Here is a 23,544-nt window from a genome sequence, read left to right as displayed (position 1 = left end):
TGCTGAGAGCTTCCGAATAAAATTGCATGACAGTGTCAAATTCAAAGAAGCGAAGATCTTTCCATTCTGCTTCTGTATTCGGAAGTATGGAGTCACGAACATTGCCATATCGTTCGCGAAGCGCATGCCAAAGCTTTATGGCGCTATCCTCATTTATGAACTCAAACTGTAGGTCACTATCCATGTGACGTTTCATGAAGGCAAGTGCCTTGGAATTATCTTTCTCAGTTTGAGGGTCTGGAGCTGTTTCTATAGGACAAAGATCTTGGATAGTATGCAATAAATCACGGGCAATAAGGTGGATCTCGACATCAGTGACCCAAATTAAGTACCTTTTGCCTGCATAATCCAAATGGAACAAAATCGAGTTTGTTCATGTTTGACATCCTAAAAGATGAAACAAGAACAAGTTAGTTTCGGAGTCAATGCTTCCACGAAAACTAATATAAATAAGATTTCCGAGCTATGCTACCAAGAAATCGATTTCCAAGAATAATTGGCTTAGACCGAAACAATGATGTTTGAATGGTCAAAATAGATGCTCACGAACGCTCTTAGTCCGTAGCATACGAACGCTCTTAGTTCGTTAAATCGATGCTTACGGACGCTCTTAGTCCGAAGTCTTACGAACGCTCTTAGTTCGTTAATTGCGTGAATCCCCACGATTCCGCTTTTCAAGAATCGAACCCACGTTATAAGAAAGGTGGGATGTAGAAGAAGGGAGGTTTTCAAGTCCTCGAGAAAAGAAGAAATATTTGAATTATAGGAACTTCAAAACTTACTCTTGAATACTTACTTGTATTTGGATCACGCGCGTGTCGATGCAGGCGTGATGGAGCGAAGCAATCCGAGTAGAGGTTTGCAGCGGTGCGGGGCAGCAGGGGCTGCAGTGGCAGCAGTAGTGGTGCAGGGCTGCAGGCGCGCGGGCGCGTAGGCTGGCAGCGATGGGCAGCAGCGGGCGGAGGTGTGCGCGGGGCAGCAGTGGGTCTTAGGCCAAGATGTGGCAGGTTGGTTGGCTGCTATGGCTGGCCGAGGTGGCTGCAGGGGCAGCTGAGCCTTGCGGCAGAGCTGCAGGAACGCTGCAGGGGCAGCGTGGAGTGGACGCACTGGCGCGGGGCTGCAGGGCAGCGAGCAGAGAGCAGGGGCGCGCAGGTGGGCAGCAGGGGCTGCGGTGAAAAGCTCGGCCTAGAGGGCTGCAGGAGGAGGCGGGCTAGCAAGGGGCTAGGTACTGCGGCAGTTTTGAGGAGAAGAATTTCTTTTCAGGTTTTTGGGTTTTTAGCTTTTGTGGTTTAGGGCTCGTGCTGATAACGTGTTTAAGTAAAATAGATTCGAGAGAGAATTGTGGAGAGAGATGTGTATTATTATTGAGAATAGGAGCCCTATATATAGGGATTACAAAGTACTAGTTCTAATGTTACAAGGAATACCAATCCGTGTAGGATTGGGAAATCTAGAACCTTCTCTCCTATTGCTACTCCTAGTTTGATAAGGCACACTAAATCGATATTCCTTCAACAACATGGAACTCTTTTGTTCTTTTTTTTTCTTTCCTTTTTTTTGTTTTGGTTTTTTTGAAGTTTCAACTTGTTTAACATCTTAATTACTTTCAGCTAAAAATGTAACCAGGTCCACTTATTGCAACAATGGTATAACTCACAAAGAGTATACCATTGTGAATTAAACGTGGAAGATTACACACGTGGAAGATGTAGTTGAAGATTACACACCTGACATAAAAAAAGGGAAGATTACACACGTGGAAGATGTAGTTGAAGGCCTCGAAAATGCTCCATCGGCCCTGATTGGACTCTTTGCAGGTCGCAATGTCGGAAAGCAGGTTGTTGTTTCCTGAGATGATGATCAAACTCAAATTATTTCCTTACTTAATTTGCCTGCAAGAACCAGCTTAAAATATGGTGTATCATCAATAATTATCGCATACTAATGTAGTAAAATTATGTATTGTAAAAGGGGTGCGAGAGCTAGCTAGGTAGTTTTATCATTATCATACATAGATGTAATAAGTATACATGTCCACCTTGTACTGGAGAACTTTCAAAGTTGATGCATGTAGCTGCCTAGCTGGTGTTTTGAAGGTACAACACTCGAAGTAAAACACAGCCATTTTGCCAATTGATCCGAGTTGTGAGGAGGGTTGACGGTGAAAATAAGCTTTCAAGTGAAAATGGAGATAAAAAACCAAGAGTAAGGTGCCGTAAATACAAAAGCATAGTAAATAAGAGAAACACCAATCACTACTCAGTAGCAAAATTAAACTCATTGTCGACTCAAAGATGCTAAGGAAGTCGCTGCGCACAGCTGCTTCTTCTTCTTATTGCAGCAGAGGAGGCATGTCTTCTCTTCACTCTCCTCTTGTTGTTTTCCTCTGCAATCACTTGGCCTCGTTTCATTCTCAACCTTCAAATCCAATCGAACCCAGAAACACCCAGATTGTGAGAGACCCACCCGTACCCAAACTAACTAACATTGAGGATGCCTTGAAGGTGTTCGATGAAATGCTTCAAAGGCGTCCTCTTCCTTCCATTATCCGTTTCAATCAAATCTTGTGTCAACTCATGAAATTGAAGTACTATTCCGAAGTCATTTCTTTGTATCATCAATTGGGCCTCCTGGGAATTGTTCCTAACGATTTTAGTCTCAACATTATCATTAACTGCCATTGTCGTTTTAACCAAATGGGGTTTGCTTTATCTGTCTTCGGAAAATTCTTCAAATTTGGTTTTGAACCGGATGTCACCACCCTCAACACTCTAATCAATGGCTTTCTTCTTGAAGATAGGGTGGCTGAGGCAGCAGGATTTTTTAGCAGAATGGTTGAGGGAAGTAACTGTAAGCCTGATGTGTTTACTTTCGGCGCACTAGTTAAGGGCTTGTGCATCAAGGGTAACAATACTGCAGCTATTCGGTTGCTTAGGAAGATGGATGAAGGAGCATGTAAGCCTAACCTTGTTGTGTATAACACGATCATCGACAGTCTGTGTAAGGATACACTCATTGTTGATGCACAGGAGCTCTTCTCGGAAATGATCAGTAGGGGTATTGCCCCGGACATTGTTACGTATAACTCTTTGATTCATGGCGTTTGCAGAGTAGGCAAGTGGAAAGAAGCTATAAGGTTGTTGAATGAAATGGTGAGTAACGATATCTTTCCAGATATACTCACCTTTAACATCTTGGTAGATACACTTTGTAAGGAGGGGTTGGTATTGCAAGCAGAAAGTGTGGTTCAAATGATGATTCAAAGAGGTATTGAACCTGATACGGTTACCTACAGTTCGCTTATGGATGGCTACTGTCTGCGAGGAGAAATGGATGAGGCAAAAAAAGTATTTGATAAAATGATTAGCAAGGGTTCCAGGGTTGATGTTTTTTGTTATTCCATAATGATAAATGGATATTGTAAGCGTAAAATGGTTGATGAGGCAGTGATGCTTTTTCAGGAAATATCTCAAATGGGGCTGGTTCCAAATACCATTACTTATAACGCTCTCATTGACGGTTTTTGCAAAATGGGCAGGATACAAGGCGCACGAAAGTTATTCTCGAAGATGCAAGCTTGCGGCCAGCTTCCAGATGTTCAAACTTATGCTATTCTACTGGATGGGTTATGTAAAAACCAACAACTTTCTTTGGCAATAGAATTGTTGAGAGAGATGGAAGACAGAAAGATGGATCTAAATATTGTAATTTACAGTATTCTTATTGAAGGTTTGTGCATAGTTGGAAATATTGCAGCTGCAATAGGTCTGTTCCGTTGTTTACCATCAAAACGACTACAACCTGATGTGAAGATGTACACCATAATGATCAGTGGATTTTGTAACGGGGGGTTAACAAGTGAAGCCGAAAAGTTGTTTAAGGAGATGGAAGATAAAGACTGTCCTCCTGATGCTTGCACCTATAACATAATTATCCGCGGGTTTATCAATAACAATGAGACATTAAGGGCAATGGGACTTATTCAACAGATGGTGGAGAGGGGCTTCGCGGCAGATGCATCCACTGTAGAACTGATTGTTGGTCTACTATGTAAAGATAACGTTGATCCCGCTTTATTGACTCTGTTGTAAAATTCGTTATGAAGTATATATGAATCTTTGAAGCAGAGCTCTGACAGTATCATATGGTACTGCTGCATCTTTCAAAACTTGTGGAGGAAGTTTGTGTATTTGATTGGTTGGGTTTCAGTTGTATCAGGTATCTGGTTACCCTGGAATCCAATTCTAGGGTGACGACTGATGAAGACATGAAGTGCATCAGGCTGTGAGAATTGCATCAATAGAACTGAAGGAGTATAATCCCAGAGTAGAAATATAGTAATGGCAAAGGAGGACTTTTGTTGAATATTAAGACGATAAGCAATATCATTCAGATTATCAGCAGTTTCGTGTTTTATATGATTTTGAATCAAACCCAAATCGGGTGTCAATATATTGCATCAATCGTCAGTATAGGCAGTTACATACCCTTCCACAGTAGGCAAGAAGGTAGTGGTAGTACCTACAATGGTACATAACTATAGATCCACTCATTAGACAATTAAATACATAGACATAGCGAGAATCCTTCTTTAGTACTACTCCAGAGGCGCTAGAGGTACATAGAGTGCACAGAAATGCATAGGTCTCTAAACGCTAGAGAATTATTGAAAATACATTAAACTACTAACACAGGTTCGTAAACAATATAGGGAATAAGGCTCTGTTTGGATGGCAAAATATCATGGTATGGAAAGGGAATTAATTTCATTTTCTATGTAGAGGTGCCGTTTGGTTGTAATTAGAGACTGGAAAGGAAATAAAAAATGAGTTTTGACTCGAAATTGATTCCCACATAAAGCCTGAATTGAATTACCTAGTAAGGGGTGGTATTCTAATTCCATTTCCCACCATTAAAGGCAAAATTATATAAATTATCCCTCTAAAAAATTTATGTTCTCTCGCAAACATTCCTTATAAGTTAATGTCATATTTGTAATTTAAAAAGTAAAAGGGTATTTATTGAAAATTATAATTTTATATTTCATTCTTATGACTTACCAAACACTACAATAGGAATGGAAAATAAATTCTATAATTTTAATTTTCAGTAATGTTCCAAACACTCACATTGAAATACTAAAACCTATTCCATTCCATATGGTCTTTGACACTGTTGTAAAATTTGTTATGAAGTATATATGATCTTTGAAACAGAGCTTTATCAGTATCATATGGATATTCGAGACAGCTGCACCTTTGAGAACTTGTGGAGGAAGCTTGTGTATTTGTTTGGCTGGGTTTCATTTGTATCAGGTATCTGGTTACCCTAGAATCCAAGTCATCACGGGTGATGACTGATGAGTGCATCAGGAGGTGAGAATTGCATCAATAGAACTGAAGGAGTATAATCTCGGAGTGGAAATATAGTACCAGAACTATGTATGGGCGTATGGCAAAGGAAGGACTTCTGTTGAATATTAAGATGATAAGCAATATCATTAAGATTATCAACAATATCTCTTCTAATACGATGATGAACATTAGAAGAGAAATATAAGGTAGATTAACATGTATGATAACTGATTTGCTGCGCCGAAAAGTATGTCTAGCAGCAGTAGAAGTAGCCTTAGTTAACATTAAGAAACATTCCGAAACATTAGGTTATAAATTCCAGGCCCTGCCAGTGAAAGCCAAATCAGAAGGTCCCATGGATGAAAGCCATGGCCATAGAAAGTATCAAGAAATTAGTCTTTAGAGGATATAGCTCTAGTAGTCTAGCCTCCTGGCAAGTGGAGAAAAGATAATGGTTACTTGTTACAATCATCCTCCTCCAGAAAGCTGTGACTTTTCACAGCATTCTTGAGGAAAGAAGTTGATTGTATTTTGGTCACCACCACATGACTAGAGAATATTGAACGAGAAGAAAAATATAAAGTTCCCTCTGATTCAGATCTTGAATATGAGGACAATGATCATGAAGCTCCCGACAGTGGTCCAGGCTCATCAGCTACCTTTGCTGACGAAGAACTTCACAATCTCACAAACATGATAAAAAAATAAGTACTGACGCAAAATGACAGAAAGCTTTACTTTTTCAAAAGTACGATGGAGACATGAGCTGTGGTTGTAGTAATAAGACGAAAGACTTTACTTTTCTAAAAGTGAAGTTATTTTCTCTTCAAAAATGAAGATTCTTCCTAACCTCCACGTTCTTTTAGAATATTTTGAATTCTATTTTGAGTTCCGCTCCCTATATAAGGAGCTGTAATCTTCTCTAGGAACCTATCAAAAACTTGAGATAGAAGCTCTCTCCCTCTCTCAAGAAGTAAGATAGCCAGAATAGCAGTGTGCTTGTAGTGTGCCTTCTTTTTTGTAAAGATCATGTGGAGTGGTGTGCTTTTGTTTCAAGTAAGTACTTGTAATTATAATTATGGATAGGTAGACAACAAACCTAAGAATGAGGCTCTGAGTTATTAGTATGTAATTATGTTTGAATGAATAAATTCATATTGCTCATCCACTTAGTCAAGCTTTTAAATTTCTGTTATTATTAATCTTTGTTTAAGTTTCTATTGGTATCTCGAAAGTTAAAGTTTTAGAATTTTTTATTTCAAATGAAACATTTCTTTTGCTTTGTTTTTAAAAACAAGCAGCAGTGATTCCACCTGTTTTAGTAACCATTAGGCAGGAGGTCGTAAGGTAAAGTTATGCTCCTATGAAGGCTAGTTTATTTATTTATTTATTTTTGGTTCTTTGGATAGTTTATTTTTATTTCAAGGCTTAGAACAGGTTTTCTTAAGAAAAACTAAATTTTAAAATTTGCTTACGTCAGCATTGGACATAGAAGTCAATACATAAAGGTAGTCCTATCTTTTAGTCTTTTCCCTAGCCTTACTGGCCTATGGGTCATAAATCTTTCAAAATGGCCTCCTTGTAATTCACCCTAGAATTCTGAAATTGTAGGATATATTCATCAAATTCTTTAGTGGACTTTAGTTATTTTGTTTGGGCTTGGGCTATGTGTTTGGGCCCAGGCTGGTTCGTTTTTTTTTTTTTTTTTTTTTTAAAGTGTTTTGTTATTTTATATTTCCATGTTAGTAGTTGGTTTAATAACTTGCCATCATTCTTTGGTAGGACTGTAGGACAAGGTGGGCTTGGTCCCGGCCTATGCACCTTGTGTACCTTGTTTATTCTAGGTAGGCATTGAGTTCCTCGTATTTGCAAATGGTCGCAATCTCCTATTGGCAGTAACATGTCTACTCTAGACAAGTGGGGAGTTTTTACATGATCAAATGGTCGTAGCCTCCTAGTGGCAAAGTGAAGCTAAGTGTCATCGGATTTATATTTCGATGACAACATAGAGGCAAAGTTGCTCTTATGACTAAATTCAGTTTGCCCCCTCCAACTTTGGGGCAAACATCAGTTTGGTCCTTGATTTTTTTTTTTTAATCATGATGGTCCCTGCACTTCCGATTTCCATCACGCGCGTCCAAATTTCAAATTTGGCTTCAAACATGACATCATAAGCTGAGTTCGCACAGACATGGGGGCCCACTTTTTAGATTTTAAATTCCTAAGAAGGGTAAAATGGATATCTCTAATTTAATCTAATTTCTATTTTTTTTAGAACCTAATTTTCTTTCTTTTTTCTCTCTTATGCTTCACTTTTCACTTTACCTCTCTCTGACCTAAATTGATCCACCGCACGCCTCCTCCACCGCATCTGAACTCTAACGTTGATGACAACCTGGACAACGACGTCGATTCCAGCGTCGTCGTCAATGACATCGAGTCCAATGCTTTTGTTAATGACATCGATTTGCTGCCCAATTTAGTCGTGAATCTTTGGTTTTGGGCTCGATTTCTAGTTCTTGTGGTCACTGACGATTTCGATGGTGAAGATCGAGTCAGTTCCGAGAGTGGGTATGTATGGGTCAAAAAGAAGAAGAGAGAGATCGAGCTCCTTTTCTGCTGCCTCATTGCTTTCCCTCACGCACATTGATCTGCGGGTCCATGGTTCTATTGCATGTGCCTCACTGCGCCTAATCACCGCCGCATTAGACGTGATCGCCACTCTGCTCAGTCGTGCTCTGTGACTCGTTTTCTCATTGTGTTTGTGTTGTTGGGTTTGGTCTTCACTGCTCTGCCTAGGATTAGTGCACTACTGATGCTTCTGATGGTACTTTCTTGTGCTTTTTAATTCGTTCCAATTAGTGGGTTTGATGATGTATAAAAATTTGATCTTTGATTTTTGGCAGTTGTGATTGATGGATTTTGTGATTCATTTGTTTTGTTTTGGGTTTTTGACTTGTTGGGTTTTTGGTTTTGGGATTTTGCAATGTGTCTTTTTGGTGTCTTTTTGCTGAAAGATGGAAACTTTGACCTGGTTTGATTACTAGGAAAAGATTTAAGAAGATGAAGAAATATTTGTGTTGTCATTTTCACATGAGCATCAAAATTTGATTCTTTTACAGATGTTTTAGCAAGTAATTGAAATTATGCATAGCAAAGCTCTTTTAAGAAATGGGTTTCGAAATCCGGGGTTAGATTTTTGGTGTTGTTTGTCTAGATTTGATTCGATCGTGTTTTGTTTGGTGAGAGATTTTTGGGAATGGTAAGGGCTTTAGATTATGATAATTTGTGGTCTACGACCTTTTGTTCTTCTGAGTTATGATGGGGAGGAGAGGAGGAGGTCGAGGCCGAGAAGGTTGGTGGTGGAGGTGGGGAAGTCGGCAAAGAAGGTGAGCTGGGTCTGAGGGCATGGGTCTTGGTGTTTCATGGCGGAGGAAGAAGAGAGAAGTAGTAGAGAGAGAGAGGCAGCCATTGTTTTCTGATTTTTAGGGTAATAAGGGTTAATTTGGACAATTTGTCCAAATTAAGGGTTAAAGGTTGAAAAGTGGGGCCCTATGTCGGCTCCAACTCAGCAAGTGACGTCATAAATAGAGAAAAATTTTAAATTTGGACTTGGATGATAGAAATTAGAAGTGCAGGGACCATCATGATTAAAAAAAAAGGTCGGGGACCAAACTGATATTTGCCCCAAAGTTGGAGGGGGCAAACTGAATTCAGTCCTTGATCTTATTAGTATATTATGGCTCTGTGTATGTCACCACAATTTTAAAGGAATAAAGTAGCCTACCAGGTCTAAATGGTGTTTGTTATAATACATTTTTCTAATTGAGACTCTTTATTAATAAATATTTATACGCACACACATACAAGAACTATCACTAGCTATTTCCACTCGAGAGATATAGGCAAATTTTTTAATCTTTATGACAAGTGCAATTCTTAAGAACATTTGTGCATCATGCCTTTATAGGAAGTTCAAACTATAAGACATAAGCAAGGTTGATCTTTTTCACTTCGAAACTAATAAGGGTTACAAACTGCAAAGGCTCTAGTTAAAATGAGGGTTAGCTTAATGATTAAAATGACGAAGGGTATGGAACAACTTTAGGCAGCCGTGTTCCCCTGGTCAGTAGCTGACCAGGGATGATTTGGTCACTCACCGTTCGATTGAAATCGGACAGTTGACAGATCTCATTCCAAATCTCATCACTTATCTGTTAACCGTCCGATTTCAATAGGACGGTGAGTGACCAAATCACCCCTGATCAGTAGCTGACCAGGGGAACGGGACTGCAACTTTAGGTATGTCATGTCATCTCAAATTAATTGTAAATTTGTATTGCAAATTTGTGTTTATTCTAGGGCTAAATACAAATTACTATCCTGTGGTTTAGGTCTAAAATCAATTCAATCCCTGAACTTCTAATTTCATCAAAAACACCCTTGCACTTTCAATTTTGATCTAATAGGTCCAATTTGTTAGTTTTCCGACAATTGAGTTATTTAACTTGTTAATGTGGATCATATATGGCCTATATTTTATGATGTGGTGTCAAGGTGGTCTGCATTGTCAATTTAGGAGTGAGTCCTACTATTAAAAATAAATAGTTTTTCCACAAATAATCCAACTATTTGAAAGAATATTAACGAATTGGACCTATTAGATCAAAATTGAAAGTGCAGGAGTGTTTTTGATGAAATTAGTAGTCCAGGGACTGAATTGATTTTGGACCTAAACCACAGGGTACTAACTAGTATTTAGCCCTTTATTCTAATAATTTACAACCCGTTTGGATGTTTCAAGCCCAATGGGTTAGGTTCGTTTCTTTGTTGTTGCTGGGCCGTGATCCCATTCAACCCACCAATTCTCTATCATCTGTTACGTTTCCGTGGGAATCCTAAACCCCACGGCAATTCTTTGAGTTCATCAAAACTTGAACCATGTTTAAATCCTAAACCCTAAAGCTTCACACTTTACCCATTTCCTTGTTCATCATATAAATCGAGCCCTCAGCTCCGTTAGGGGTTTACCATCACTGAAGAAGAAGACGACGACGACTGGGTCGCGCCAGAATGTCAAGGTCAGACTCTCTCTCTCTCGCTCCCTAAAGTCTATTTCGCCATCACTGGATTGAAATCGTTGTCTTATTGCTGTATTATTCGTCTCGCATGATAGAGAATCACATATGGTTTTTAGAAATGTTGCGTAGTTACAAGTGTTTAGGGTTTTACTAGTTTGAGAAAAAATTGCATATACCCAAGAAGAAGGAAGTTGCTAATTGATTTAATTTTGAATGCAATGAAATTAAAACAAGAACACAACACAAAGATTGTCTGTCTCACTCTGCATGTGTGGAAATTGCAGAAAGAAATTGGAATCTGAAGCAAAGTTTGACACTTTCCCTGAGGAAATCCGTCAGGATATCTTTCTTAGACTACCCATTAAGTCTTTGATCAGGTGCACAGCTGTGCGCAAGGCATGGAGATCAGTCATAAGAAACCCAAGCTTTATTCGCACCCACCTCCGCCGGACACACAATTCCAATGAACAGAATGACACTCAACTCTTATTGATCCATGGTTTTGCCAAAAAGGCTTTTAGCTTTGATTACAGTGATAGTGAGGATGACATACAGGAGCTTTATTCTTTGCATTATGATAACCCTGCGTTTGACGAGCACTGCAAGGTTGAAGTTCCAACTATTGAGTTGGCGAATGCATGTTTCCGTGTTGTTGGCACTTGTAATGGGCTGGTTTGCCTTGCAGATGATTTAGGGTTATATATGAACACCTACATATTATCAAATCCATCTATAAGAAAGTCTGTGGCCCTTCCCGAGCCTAATGTTACATATTGCACTCATGGTGGGCATGTAGCTTCTATTGGGTTTGGTTTTGATGCTATGACCAACGACTACAAGGTTGTGAGGCTTGTCACTCTTTTGGATGAAGATTCACAAGATGCCCTTTGTCGAACTGTAGTTGAAGTTTTTTCACTAGCCACAGGCTCCTGGAGCATGCTTCCTGATGTTGCTCCTCGGTTTGAAATGGATGCATGCACTCCCCAGGCTTTAGTTAATGGGGCTCTTCATTGGCACGCAAAGCGGCGGAAAGAAGATGATTTTTACTATTTCATTTTGATATTTGATGTCAGCAGGGGTTTATTTCGTGAGACCATGATGCCAGAGAGTTTGAAATGCGATCCGGAATTAACATTGCAGTTGTCTGTTTCTGGAGATGGGAAGTCCATTGCTCTGTCCAGCATGTATTCTAGTCATTTTTGTGCTGATCCTTTTTTTGATATCTGGGTAATGAATGAATATTGCATCCATGAGTCCTGGACCAAATTGATTCGACTCCGTCCACATGGGGCACTACATGAAGATCTTTTCTGAAGTAGTTTGCTCCCAGAAGGCATTCTTCTTGTCCTGGGTATGAACTATTTTCAGTAGACCTTGGAAGCCAACAATTTAAGAGTCTTGGGATTTGTGGATATAGTTATTACACTGTCAGTAGAAACAGTGAAGTAGTAGTGTCCAAACAAAGTGATACATTCTCCTGTTCCAGGCATTCTTCTTGTCCTGGGTATGAACTATTTTCAGTAGACCTTGGAAGCCAACAATTTAAGAGTCTTGGGATTTGTGGATATAGTTATTACACTGTCAATTCTTATGAAGAGAGCCTCGTCTTACTGGACATGGACAATGCAGTTTGCTACTGAGGCAAAGAACAAGTTAGGTGATTTAAATGCTGATTTTCTGTGGGTTTATCAATTTTTCTTTTATTTTTGTATGCGTATGTTGCTAATCCTTCATGACACCATCAGATTTTAGCAACTTCAGCAAAGTTTGATCGGTATGATGATGTACTACCTTTAAGCTAAGTGATATTTATGTGTGCTTAACAAAGTTTGATCTATAACTTTTGCCTTTATTGTTGCGTTGGTTCTGTTAGGACTTTCAGGCTTCTGTGGCTAGCCTCTTGGGTGTTCTTTCCAACTGCTGCTGCTGTTTTTTTTGTTTTTTTTATTCCTTTTTGGTTTCTTGTTTTTGCTGATTGTCCTTCTTGCTTGTGGTGCCTGAAAACACAATTTTGTTACTAAATCTAACTTAGCACGGTGAAAGCTTAATTTTGAATACTTATAGTTAAAAGTAGGGAAAATTTCGCAAATAGTTCACCAAGTAAAGACCACTAATAATTTTCATACATAAAGTTTCAAACTTAGCATTTTAGTACACGGACTCTTGAACCCGACTCACTATGTAGACACGACATCAATGACGCCGTTAACTCTTATGTAATTATTAATTTGTCAAGGGGTAAATTAGTACTCTCACACACTGGTTCATTTTTTGGTTAAAAAAAAAAAAAAAAAAAAAACTTCTCTCTCCCTCTCCCCCTCCCTCCCTCCCTCCCTCCCTCCCCATACCCAAACCCAGAAAGCTGGACCCTGAACCCAGAAAGCTAGACCCCGGTGACCACCGCATCTCCTCCCTCCCTCCACATACCCAAACCCAGAAAACTCGACCCCAGCGACCACCGCATCTCCTCCACCTTCTAAATCCACACCACCAAACTCAACCCCACCAAAACCCTATTCTAATCCCAGCCCCATCCCCATCACTGATCACCACCACAATCCCTACGCCCATCCTTAGTTCAAATTTCGCATTCATCAAATCGAAGCAACGGAATCGAATTGAGAATTGGAATTGGAATCAGAATCACAATCTACCTTGAGCTTGAGCTCAGATGGGGAATTGGAAGAAGAAGAAGGAGAGGAGGGATCAGAAGGATCAAGAGCAGTGCAATCGGGCGGAGACTAGAAGAGGGACAAAGAGAACTGCTTATCGACAACGCCGACATTGAAGTAAATGAGGCCAGAGCTGGGCACATCGACTCGGATACCTTTCACCAGAAACCAGAGGAAGAGTTCCTGAGCGGAGACGCCGGATAAGTCGGCGATTCGGCCGAAAGTGAGAGTCCCAGAGACGTTGAAATCGTACCGGACCTGATTCTCGAACTTGGCGCGGCAAGGCTGGGGCAGAAACACCCGGAATTCGCCGCTGGAATCGTCGAGGGAATATTCCGTGATGCCTTTGGGGAGGAGGCCGATGGGTAACCCATATTGCCGGAGGTGATCGTAGATGCTTCCTCCTCCTCCTTCTCCGATGCTTGTTTTGTTACTGGATTTTGGGGCCGGCGCTGCTCCGGCCACGGCGCCGATCGCAGCAAGGAGGAGCAGAAGAACAAAGCCCCCGAGGGATTTTGAACCCTGCAATCCCAATGCCATTTTTTGTTTTGACTTTTGAGTTTGAGAGATGGGCGCAGGGATTGGGAGACGGGATTGATCGTAATGTTGGAATTGCAGAGGTGATTGGGATTGGGAGAGGGGAAGAGAGATGGGTGCCCATGGCCAGAGAGAGAGAGAGATAGAGAGAGAGAGAACACGCTGGGTGCCCAGAGAGAGAAAGCTGGGTGCTCAGAGTAAAAAACTGAAAAGACCATATTACCCCTCAAATTAACGGCGTTATTGACGTCGTGTCTACATAATGGGTCAGGCTCGAGAGTCCATGTACCAAAATGCTAGGTTTGAAACTTTATGTATGAAAATTATTAGTGGCCTTTACTTGGTGTACTGTTTGCAAAATTTCCCTTAAAAGTAAAAACAAAACAATATTGTTCATGGATAAGTAGATGTTCAGAAACAAGAAGTTAAAAACAGAGTAGTAAAAAACATTGTTATACTGGTGCTTTTGTTAGTGCCTGTAATATCTACTTGGTATGACCTTGAACAGTGGGCTGTGGAACTGTTAGATCTACTGTAGTGAATGTTGAACAACTGATAGTATAGTTTATTTTCAGGTGCAGAATTGTACAATAGTACATGCAATCTACACTTTTTCCCAAAGTTACCTTTGTTTTGTTTTCATCTGACTTGTAGTGCCATAACATACCGACTCAAATGCTCTGCGTTGAGTAAAATAGTTGTGTTTGGTTGCAGATTTAGAGCGGTAATAACCTCTAATTTGCTGGTGTTCTACAATGACGTGGGACTTCTAATCCGAATTGCTGAGGGACTTTTCATCTGCATGTAATGTGAACTTCAAATTTCATGTAACTTTGGAAGTATCAGTTAAACTTTCAGTTGGTCTTGTAGTTTGAAGTTTATTGTTAACTTCAAATTTGTCGAAACTATGGAAGTATCAATTACATTTTCATTTGGTCCTGTAGTTTGAGACTTTATATTGTATAATAATTCACTGAATTTCCTCAACAGTTAACTAATTTTTCTGAACAAATTCTGGTGTCCGTGTGTATGCTTTGCTTTTGTCGATTTGCCATCTATATTGTCATGCACTTGGTTCTCTAGCTGATTCAAGGAAGCAATTTCCTGAGATATACATGCAAATTCCCAATTAATAGAAAATGTAGTATCAGGACCTCTGTGAACTACATGAGGTTTTGTTGCGCCTGTTACATTACTGAAATATGTTTTTTTGGTATCATATGTTTGATATTGATTTCATTTGATTTTGAGTAATGTTGCTAGTGTTTACCACTTTCAATCAATTGCATGTACCCAGAAGAAGAAAGCGAAGATTATGTCTCATTATGCGTGTGGTTTTATGGACTTATCAATACTCGGTTACGAATGCTGACAATTTATGACAATGTTATACTATTCTAATTTGGGTTTTTGTCCATTTATCCTATTTTTAGGGATTTTTTCCCACTTATTCCATTAAGTTTTTTTAATTCTCTCTTACCCAAAACACTCTAAGGAAGTATTCCTTGATAGGCTGATACCCCATTAAGATTTTTTTTTTGTTTTTAATACCATTTTACCCTCACCCTTATGTTACTTAGAGAGAGAGAGAGAGAGAGAGAGAGAGAGAAAATGGAAGAGAGAGAAACCATAGGAGACTTCGCCGGAGCCCGTCACGAGTCGCCGGCCGCCGGATTCCGGCCAACTTTTGCCTGAATCCAGTCATCGGCCGCCACCCACCGGATGTTTTTGAAAACCTCTATTGCCCCCAATAGACGTCGATTGCCCCCAATAGAGGGCAATAAACCTCTATTGCCCCCCAATAGAACTTTCGATTGCCGGAATGAAAACTAATCTTTATAAAATTAGATAAATAAAACTTTCATTAAAGAAAAAACGAAGAGATTATATCAATTCAAAACGTCTATTGCCCCCTAATAGACATTCAAAACTTTTTTTTTCCCCTTCCTTCTGCCCCATTACTTAAAAAAAAAAAAAAAAAAATCTGATTTGGGCACCCAAGCAGCCATCCAACAACGACGCCGGTGCATTACTACCGACAAACTCGTCTCCGGCGCCACCAACAACGACGCCGGCCCCAACTCCATGGTCCTCACCTTCGCTAATCCTTTCTGGATCAAAATCTGTCACCAAGGTTGGCGCTGCTCCTCGGAATCTCGTCAGAGAAAGCGTTCGAAGAGAGATCGAGGTACACGCCGGCGACATTACGAATCTGTAGACCTTGTGGTGGAGCTTGACCGGAAGGTCCTTCCAGAGGCCAGGTTTCACAGACGGAGTTGACCGAGACGACGACCTCGACATCGCCAACGAATACTGCAATTACGGCGATCCTCTTCTTCTTGCTTCTCCTTCGCGTGGCAGCGGTGCTCGGACTCTGAAAGAGAATTCCGGCAGCGATCCGAACCTTTGTGCTTCCTCAGACTCGACGCAGTTAGAAAATTAGCCGGCCATGAAACTTTCTCCGGCACACGCTCTATACGCGCAGAGAGAGAGAGATGAGGAGTGGCCTAAAATGTAATTAATTAATTAATTCAAGGGCAAAAATGTCATTTTGCTCTAAATTGGGTAAGTGGGAATAAAAAAAATTTGCTGGGGTAAGTGGGACAATTTTAGCTCATTTTGGTGCTTTGGGTCAAGGACCCTTCTAATTTAATTCCTTGGTCATTGAGGGTACAATCTATGCTTGGGCCAATCATAATTAGTCCAATTCCAATGAGGATAGAAAATGAGCCTCGCCGCCGGAGTCTCGCTCTGTTGTTTCGCCGTCGGAGTCTCGCTATGTTGCTTCGCCGTCGGAGCCTCGCTCTCTTGCTTCGCCGCCATGACCAAGCCGTAGCTTCCTTGTGATTGAAATTGAAACGAGGTGAACTGAAATGAAATGGGTTGAGCCAGCGTCGATGGCATTTGACATAATTTGTTGAAAACTATATTGCCCTTTCTGTCACTGAGCCTTATAGTGGTTGACGGCCCGTTAATTTTAATAGACCGCATGGGCTTCACATTTTAGATCTTGAGAAGATACTAGTTCTGTTGCCAATATAACTCTGTGTCTTATCCTATCATCTAACATATATTGTTCTCTGCCTATAGACATAGCCTAAAGGATAGCTTAAAGGAGAAGCATAATATCGACCTTGTCTGCTACAGGTTAACATTAGTTCCTCCATTACAATTTGTGTTCTTACATTGAGTACAACATACTTATTGCAACAAGGAATTGATTACTCTTTCCCTACGGATATCAGCCTAGATATATTGTTTAGACTACCCATCAAGTCTGTGATCAGATGCACCTCTGTGAGCAAGTCATGGAGATCAATCATAAAAAATCCAAGCTCTAGTCGCACCCACCGCAGCCGTAAACTGAATTCCAACAACCAGAATGGCACTCAACCCTTATTGCTCCATGGTACTTCTGGAAATAGAAGACTACGCTTGGTCCAATACGTTGAGTTCAGTAAAAATGAAATAGAAGAGTCTTACGCTTTGCATTATGATAACCCTGCTTTGATAAGTACCGCAAGGTTAAAGTCCCACCTTTTGATAAGAAAATAATGTGGTGCAATTCATGTTTCCGAGTGGTTGGAACTTTTAACGTGATGGTTTGCCTTGCTGATGATTTATACTTCCTAAAATTTGAAGAAATTGAAATTTGCTCAAAATTAAAGAAAGAAATAATGAAATCACTGACTTGATTTGGGATTGATAGAGGCTTGCTTGTAGCAATCTCCTAGACAGAAGTTCGTCCCTAATCTTGTGCTTGTAGTTCTCGGACGTCTATCTTGCAGGATACAACTATCAGATTCAAGTCGAAACACTTCGACTTGAAATAGTGGCAAACTGTACTATGTGTTTCTCTATAGAAAGAAGAAGAGGGAGAGGAGAGGAGAAGCGTTGTTTTATGTTCCTTTCATATTCTATATATAGACACCGAATGAACAGTTGCATCTGTTCAAATTCAAAATGTAAATCAACAATTGTAACTGTTGAATAAACTATTATGATAATTATATCAAACTCTACTATGTATTTCTCTATAGAAAGAAGGTTTTCTGTTCCTTTCATATTCTATATATAGACACCGAATGAACAGTTGCATCTGTTCAAATTCAAAACGTAAATCAACAGTTGTAATTGTTGAATAAACTATTATGATAATTATCCGAATATAATCAACAGAATACAAAAAGAAATTTTTGATTTGGCCTAAGACCCAAGAGCCCCAAGGCCCATCTTTAAAATATAAATAAACATATTATATATATATATATATATATATATATATATATATATATATATATATATATAGACACACACACACACAATAGGGCTTACAAGGAAAAAGAATGAATTACACCGTGAGTGGAGATGGAGATGGAGAGCTTGAACGTTGGACTTGAATCTTGAAAACAAGTCTTCAAGGCTTCACGGCTTCAAGGTGGATGATGGAGGCTAGGATCTTCACGGCTCCTTCTTCTTCTTCCTCTCCTTGCTTGAAAACGCAGAACTTGAAAACTAGAGAGTGGAGAGGGGGAGAGCTTTGACGTTATGGGAGAATTTTCTGAATGAGAATGTGTGTAAAACGTCAAGCATAGGGGGGGTTTATATAGGGGACGGCCAAGCTTCATGATCCTTCTTTTGATTTCCCAAGGAATTATCCAATAATGCCACACAGCTTCGACCAATCACGTAGTGCCATGTCAGCCCTGTTGTGTCATCCAACCAATCAAAAAGCTCCAAAATAAGTCCATAATCCTTTAATATATATATTTACCGAATTTCCAATGATTTAATCTAATTTTATTCACAATTTTCGGCCAAATATCTAGGAATGAACCTAGACAATGTATCTGGACGCATTTTGAACTTTTTCTCCCTTAAATCTCTCCATGGCTTTATCTTTAACGTCCTCCCCTTGATTTTCTCTTGACTTTCACGGCAAAACTGCAACTTTTATTCTTTAATTTCGGCCAACATATCTTGAGGGAATTGAGGAACGAATCTGGACTTGTTTTGAGCCTTTTCTCTCTTAAATCTCTCCATGGCATCATTATCCTTGATCCTCTCTTGATTTTTGGCATTAACTCCATGATTTCCATCCAATTTTCACGGCAAAATTTATATTCTCCCCAAAATATCTCTTTTACATCCAAAAACCCTAAATCAATTGGGCTTTTTCCCATTTTGCTGAATTTCACATTTGGGATAAAATCTGTTTAGTCCCTGTACTTTGCCTCTCTCATCGTTTCAGTCCCTGACATTCTAATTTAATCTAAAAACTCCCTGATCTCACAATTTCCCTCTAATAGGTCACTTCCGCGTCAAATTAGGAGTTGGCCTTAGGTGAAATGTCCAATATAACCCCTATGTTATTTCTTTTTCCTTTTTAATTTCTTTTTTTTCTTTTTTCCCTATTTAATTTCCTTTTTTTCTTTTTCCTTTTTAATTTCTTTTTTTTCTTTTTTCTTTTTTCTTTTTTCTTTTTCCTTTTTAATTTTTTTTTCCTTTTTTTTATTTTTCTTTTTTCCTTTTTAATTTCTTTTTTCCTTTTTTTATTTTTCTTTTTTCCTTTTTAATTTCTTTTTTTCCTTTTTTTCTTTTTCCTTTTTAATGACCATCATATCCTGCTGCATCAGTAGCGCCACGTCGGCGAACCAATCCAGATCGACCCGAAATCCCAATTATTGTTCTCCACGTCGGCGGCCATTTTTCTTTTCCATCACTATTCTTCTTATTCACTTCTGGTTTTGGTCAACTTGGCCATCAAAAACCACCATTTCAACCAGACCCAAAATCCAAATCACCATTTTGAGCAAGACCCAAAAACCTCAGAGTCTGAAAAAATGGTAGTTTTTAGTGAAAAGTTTCCAAATTGAGGCCTGATGTGGAGAGATAGTGGGATTTGAGTGGGAGAGAGAGAAGTAGGCTGTGAAAACAAGAGGGGAGTGGTTGAGCGGCGAATTTCCGAGCTGATTGGGATCTGCTTATGTTTGAGAGATGGCGTCGGTGACGATGGAGACGAGGGCAGATCCGCTAAGAGACAACGGAGGGAGATGGCTTCAGAGAAGGTGAAGAAGTGATCGATCAGCTCCTAGCCTCTTGCTTTTGCTCGATGTCCATCTATACACTGCCAAGCTAGGTCTTTGCTGGGTTTGGTTTCAATTTGGGGAGAGAAACAGCTGGGTTGTGGAGTTTGATCGGAATGGGATTGGTGGGTTGAGGAAGGAGAAAGTAGGCAGAACGAAAAGAAAAAAAAAAAGAAAAAAAAATTAAAAAGGAAAAAGAAAAAAGAAATAAAAAGAAAAAAAAAAGGAAAAAAAGAAAGAAAAAAAAGAAATTAAAAAGGAAAAAAAGAAATTAAAAAGGAAAAAGAAAAAAAAATAACAGAGGGGTATATTGGACATTTCATCCAATGCCAACTCCTAATTTGACGCAGAAGGGACATATTGGAGGGAAATTGTGAGGTCAGGGAGTTTTTAGATTAAATTAGAATGTCAGGGACTGAAACGATGAGAGAGGCAAACTATAGGGATTAAACAGTATTTAGCCCTTCACATTTTATCTAGAAGGATCTTGGGCTTTCTTGCGTCATCTTCAAGCCATATGGTCTCCTAATGCCTTCAGGTTTCCTAGCAATTAGGATTCCTACTTTGACTGGGATTCCCAGTCAGACCAGGAATACTTCATTTCTTCATTTCAGCTCATTTTTGCATCCCTTGTGCCTTGTCTTAGCCATTTCCAACGTTTTCTAACTTCTCTTTCCTCCTTTAAGCTCATTTCTGCTCCATTTGCTCCATGAGACCTGAAAATAGAAACTTTTATTAAACTTCCTAAAAATAGAAACTTTCCTAAAAAAGAAACTTTCCTACACAAGAAGGATTTATTTAAGGAAACAACTAAGTAAATATGAGGAAATAACACTTAAAACGTCGTATTAAAATGCTCCTATCAAATTCCCTCACACTTAGCTTTTGCTAGTCCCTTAGCAAAATCAAAACAAAGACACAACTTAGACTCAACAAAAACTCAAAGAAAAGAAAAGAAAAGACAAAGATGTTACACACACAATGACTCTATTGCCCTTCAATATTTTGTCTCAGAAATCTCTTACTTTCACAACATCAAGATTAGCACTCAACCAAGAATCAATATTTAGATATTAGAGAGTTAATTGAAACATATAATCCACATATACATAAGTAGGACTTGGTTGTAACAAACTAACAATGGTGATAGGGTGGAGCTCAGCATGTTTCAGACAAGTATGATTCAACTCCTCACAAGGTATATCCACTCTTTCTTCTTTCAGATCAAGGCAATGCTGAAAAGCTTATAATCACTCAAGTATATGTGAGAGAAAATATTTTAAGGCAATCAAATAGCTCACATATATAAGAAATGAAAAGCACTTTGTGAATATAATTTTTTTCAAAGATCTCATGAAAGATATCAACTACTTGCACAAATGGACCAAAGTCATAGGTTCAACTCTTATAACTCATCTCCACAGATCAAAGGATGTCCCATCTTAAGGATCAAAAAGGTCTTATAAAGGGTTATAATGGGGCCAAGGCTCAAGGTTTTAAAAAATGAAAGGTAAGGAATTTCACAAAGTATCCTAAAAAACATAGTAGAGCTTATGTAGATGTACAGAGACTTCTAGAAATCCACCAAGGCATACAAAACGTCACATCCCATAGAGGCTAAATAAAAGGGCCTAATGTCTTCATTATAAACTTCCCTTGAACTAGTGAACTGGACAAAGACCAAATTTTTCAATAACGGGCCTTCAATTCAAAACAATCTCCAAACTCACAAAGTATGGGGGACTAAAATCCATAGAAAAAAAATTTTTCTTCTTTTTTTTCTTTTGCGGTACACATTTTTTTCATTTTTTTTTTTCACGGCTTTCACATAATTTTTTTTTCATGGACAAGTCTACCCCCACACTTGAACTTTCACCTCTTCTCATCCTTCATCTTTGACGCCAAATCCTCAAGTAAAGTCTCAAAATTAGCTCCACTAAGTTTTTAGAACAAAGGGTCAAGTTGTTACTATACTAGGGTTCAGGTTAAGGATTTTTAGGGTGATAAAAGAAAAGGTTTAATGTAGGCTCAAAGGGGTTTATCTAAGGGGGTGCACATCTTGTGTACACGATTAGGGACACAGGCTTATTTGGCAATTGTGGTAATTCCTAGGGTGCCTTTATCATTTCCAGAATCAGGGACATATATTGATAAAAGTCTCAACAAGCACAAGAGTGAATTCTAGCATTCTCTAGTCCATTAAACTTAATCTATGGCAAGCAATCAATCAAATGAAAGAATAATGAGATCATCAAAACATCGCCAAGAAATTAAGAGTAAATTTTTTATTTATCACTCCAAGAAAAAGGGACATGGGCTCAAATATCTCACATGAGCTTTTATGAATCAAAACTCATCTTAACATGCTCATATTCTGTACCAAAGTCACGAAATCTATATCCACTACTCAGGCACATGCTTTTCATATATCTAAATTAACCAAAGAATACCATTTAAAATCATCTCAATATTGTGATCCTCTTTTAGCCATAATTTCATAGATATAGGCTCATCCTAGACAGTTGAAAGGGCAAAGCTTAACCAATTCCAAAGGAACACTTAAAAAGACATTTTGCTAGAATCATTTCTCAGATGTGGGAGAGTCCCACATGCTCCAACAATCCATTGCTTTGTTCGCATTCTAATTATTTCGATCCTGTTCTTGATATCTGGGAAATGAAAAAATATGGCAACAATGACCCCTGGACCAAATTGAAAAGTTTTTGTGAACAGGGGCCACAAATTAGTTTACTTCCAAAAGGCCAAAAGCATTATATTTTAGGAAAAACGGTGAAGTAGTAATGTCCCAACTAATTGATGAAGTCTGCACTTTGCAGTTCTAGGCGTTCTTCTCGTCCTGTGTATGAACTACTTTCATTAGACCTTGTAAGCCAACAAAGAGTCTTGGGATTTTGGGATGTAGTTATTACACACTCAGTTCTTACGAAGAAAGCCTTGTGTTACTGGACACGGACAATGCAGCTTCCTACTAAGGCAAAGAAGCGGTAAGATGATTATAATGCGGATTTTTCTCCGGCTTTTTTCATTCTTTTTGTCTTCAAATGTGTGTGTTGTTCCTTCTAAAAAAAAAATGTGTATGCTGTTAATGCAAGACTATGTGATCTATATGTGATCTATGACCATATATCAGATTTTTTTACTTCAACGAAATTTGATCTTACTACCTTTAGCCAAGTGATAAGCTATATCCTTACATTTTGCCTCCTCTGTTAGTTTGGTTTCTGTTCTTACCAATCATCTCTTTAGGCTTTTTCGGGACGGAAACCACTGTCTTTATGGTTGGATCTGTAAAACTCGGAGGAAGAAGAGGAATAGAGTACTGCGTTCATCTTTATCTTTATTAAAAGAATATTATTTTCAATAGAATTTTAATTAAAATGGAGGTCTTAACAACGTTAGCCTTCTGTTATGTAAGAGTACACATGTCAAGCTATGATGTGAGTGACAGAATAGGGACAGAAAAAGCTAGGACAGATGATTTCCTTCCACTTTAATGGGTCTATGGATAAGTTCTATTTGGCTAGGGAGGAGAAAGTGACTGTTCATGAGGCTAAGGATGCAAAATCGGTTTAAGAAATGGCTTGTAGCTGATGGTTAATCTCAATTGCACGCCAAGATAGACTGGAGAGTATGGGGTCCAATGCAAACTAATTGACTTGTCTATATGCTAGAGTGGAGCTCTATTAGTTGTCAAGAATTCTTTGCTCACATAACTCTGCCTGTGTTTAAAAGCTTCTGTTTTGTACTGGTCTGTCCATGTTTCTTATAAAGAACTAAATGTCATGATGCACAT

At 39.0% G+C, this 23,544-nt stretch overlaps 2 protein-coding genes and 1 pseudogene across 2 annotated transcripts; 2 read left to right on the top strand and 1 right to left on the bottom strand.

Moving 5' to 3' along the window:
* The first annotated feature begins 1,732 nt into the window (after positions 1-1,732).
* On the top strand, positions 1,733-4,365 carry LOC133727781 (putative pentatricopeptide repeat-containing protein At1g12700, mitochondrial). The gene has a single exon (XM_062155181.1). The coding sequence runs from the start codon at positions 2,295-2,297 to the stop codon at positions 4,089-4,091; it is 1,797 nt and encodes a 598-aa protein (XP_062011165.1). The 5' UTR covers positions 1,733-2,294; the 3' UTR covers positions 4,092-4,365.
* A 2,058-nt stretch (positions 4,366-6,423) lies between these two features.
* Positions 6,424-12,639, top strand: LOC133727785 (F-box protein CPR1-like; annotated as a pseudogene).
* Positions 12,640-12,815: 176 nt separating this feature from the next.
* Positions 12,816-13,830, bottom strand: LOC133727784 (uncharacterized protein At5g01610-like). Its single transcript, XM_062155193.1, has one exon. It carries the CDS (start codon positions 13,645-13,647, stop codon positions 13,177-13,179), a length of 471 nt encoding a protein of 156 aa, XP_062011177.1. The 5' UTR covers positions 13,648-13,830; the 3' UTR covers positions 12,816-13,176.
* Positions 13,831-23,544: the final 9,714 nt, after the last annotated feature.

This window comes from Rosa rugosa, chromosome 2, assembly GCF_958449725.1.
Source record: "Rosa rugosa chromosome 2, drRosRugo1.1, whole genome shotgun sequence".
Lineage (NCBI taxonomy): Eukaryota > Viridiplantae > Streptophyta > Magnoliopsida > Rosales > Rosaceae > Rosa > Rosa rugosa.
This window is presented reverse-complemented; position numbering and strand designations above follow the sequence as displayed.

Excerpts from the sequence above, each read along its gene's own strand:
- LOC133727781 (XM_062155181.1), top strand. The coding sequence starts at position 2,295 with ATGCTAAGGAAGTCGCTGCGCACAGCTGCTTCTTCTTCTTATTGCAGC.
- LOC133727784 (XM_062155193.1), bottom strand. The coding sequence starts at position 13,647 with ATGGCATTGGGATTGCAGGGTTCAAAATCCCTCGGGGGCTTTGTTCTT.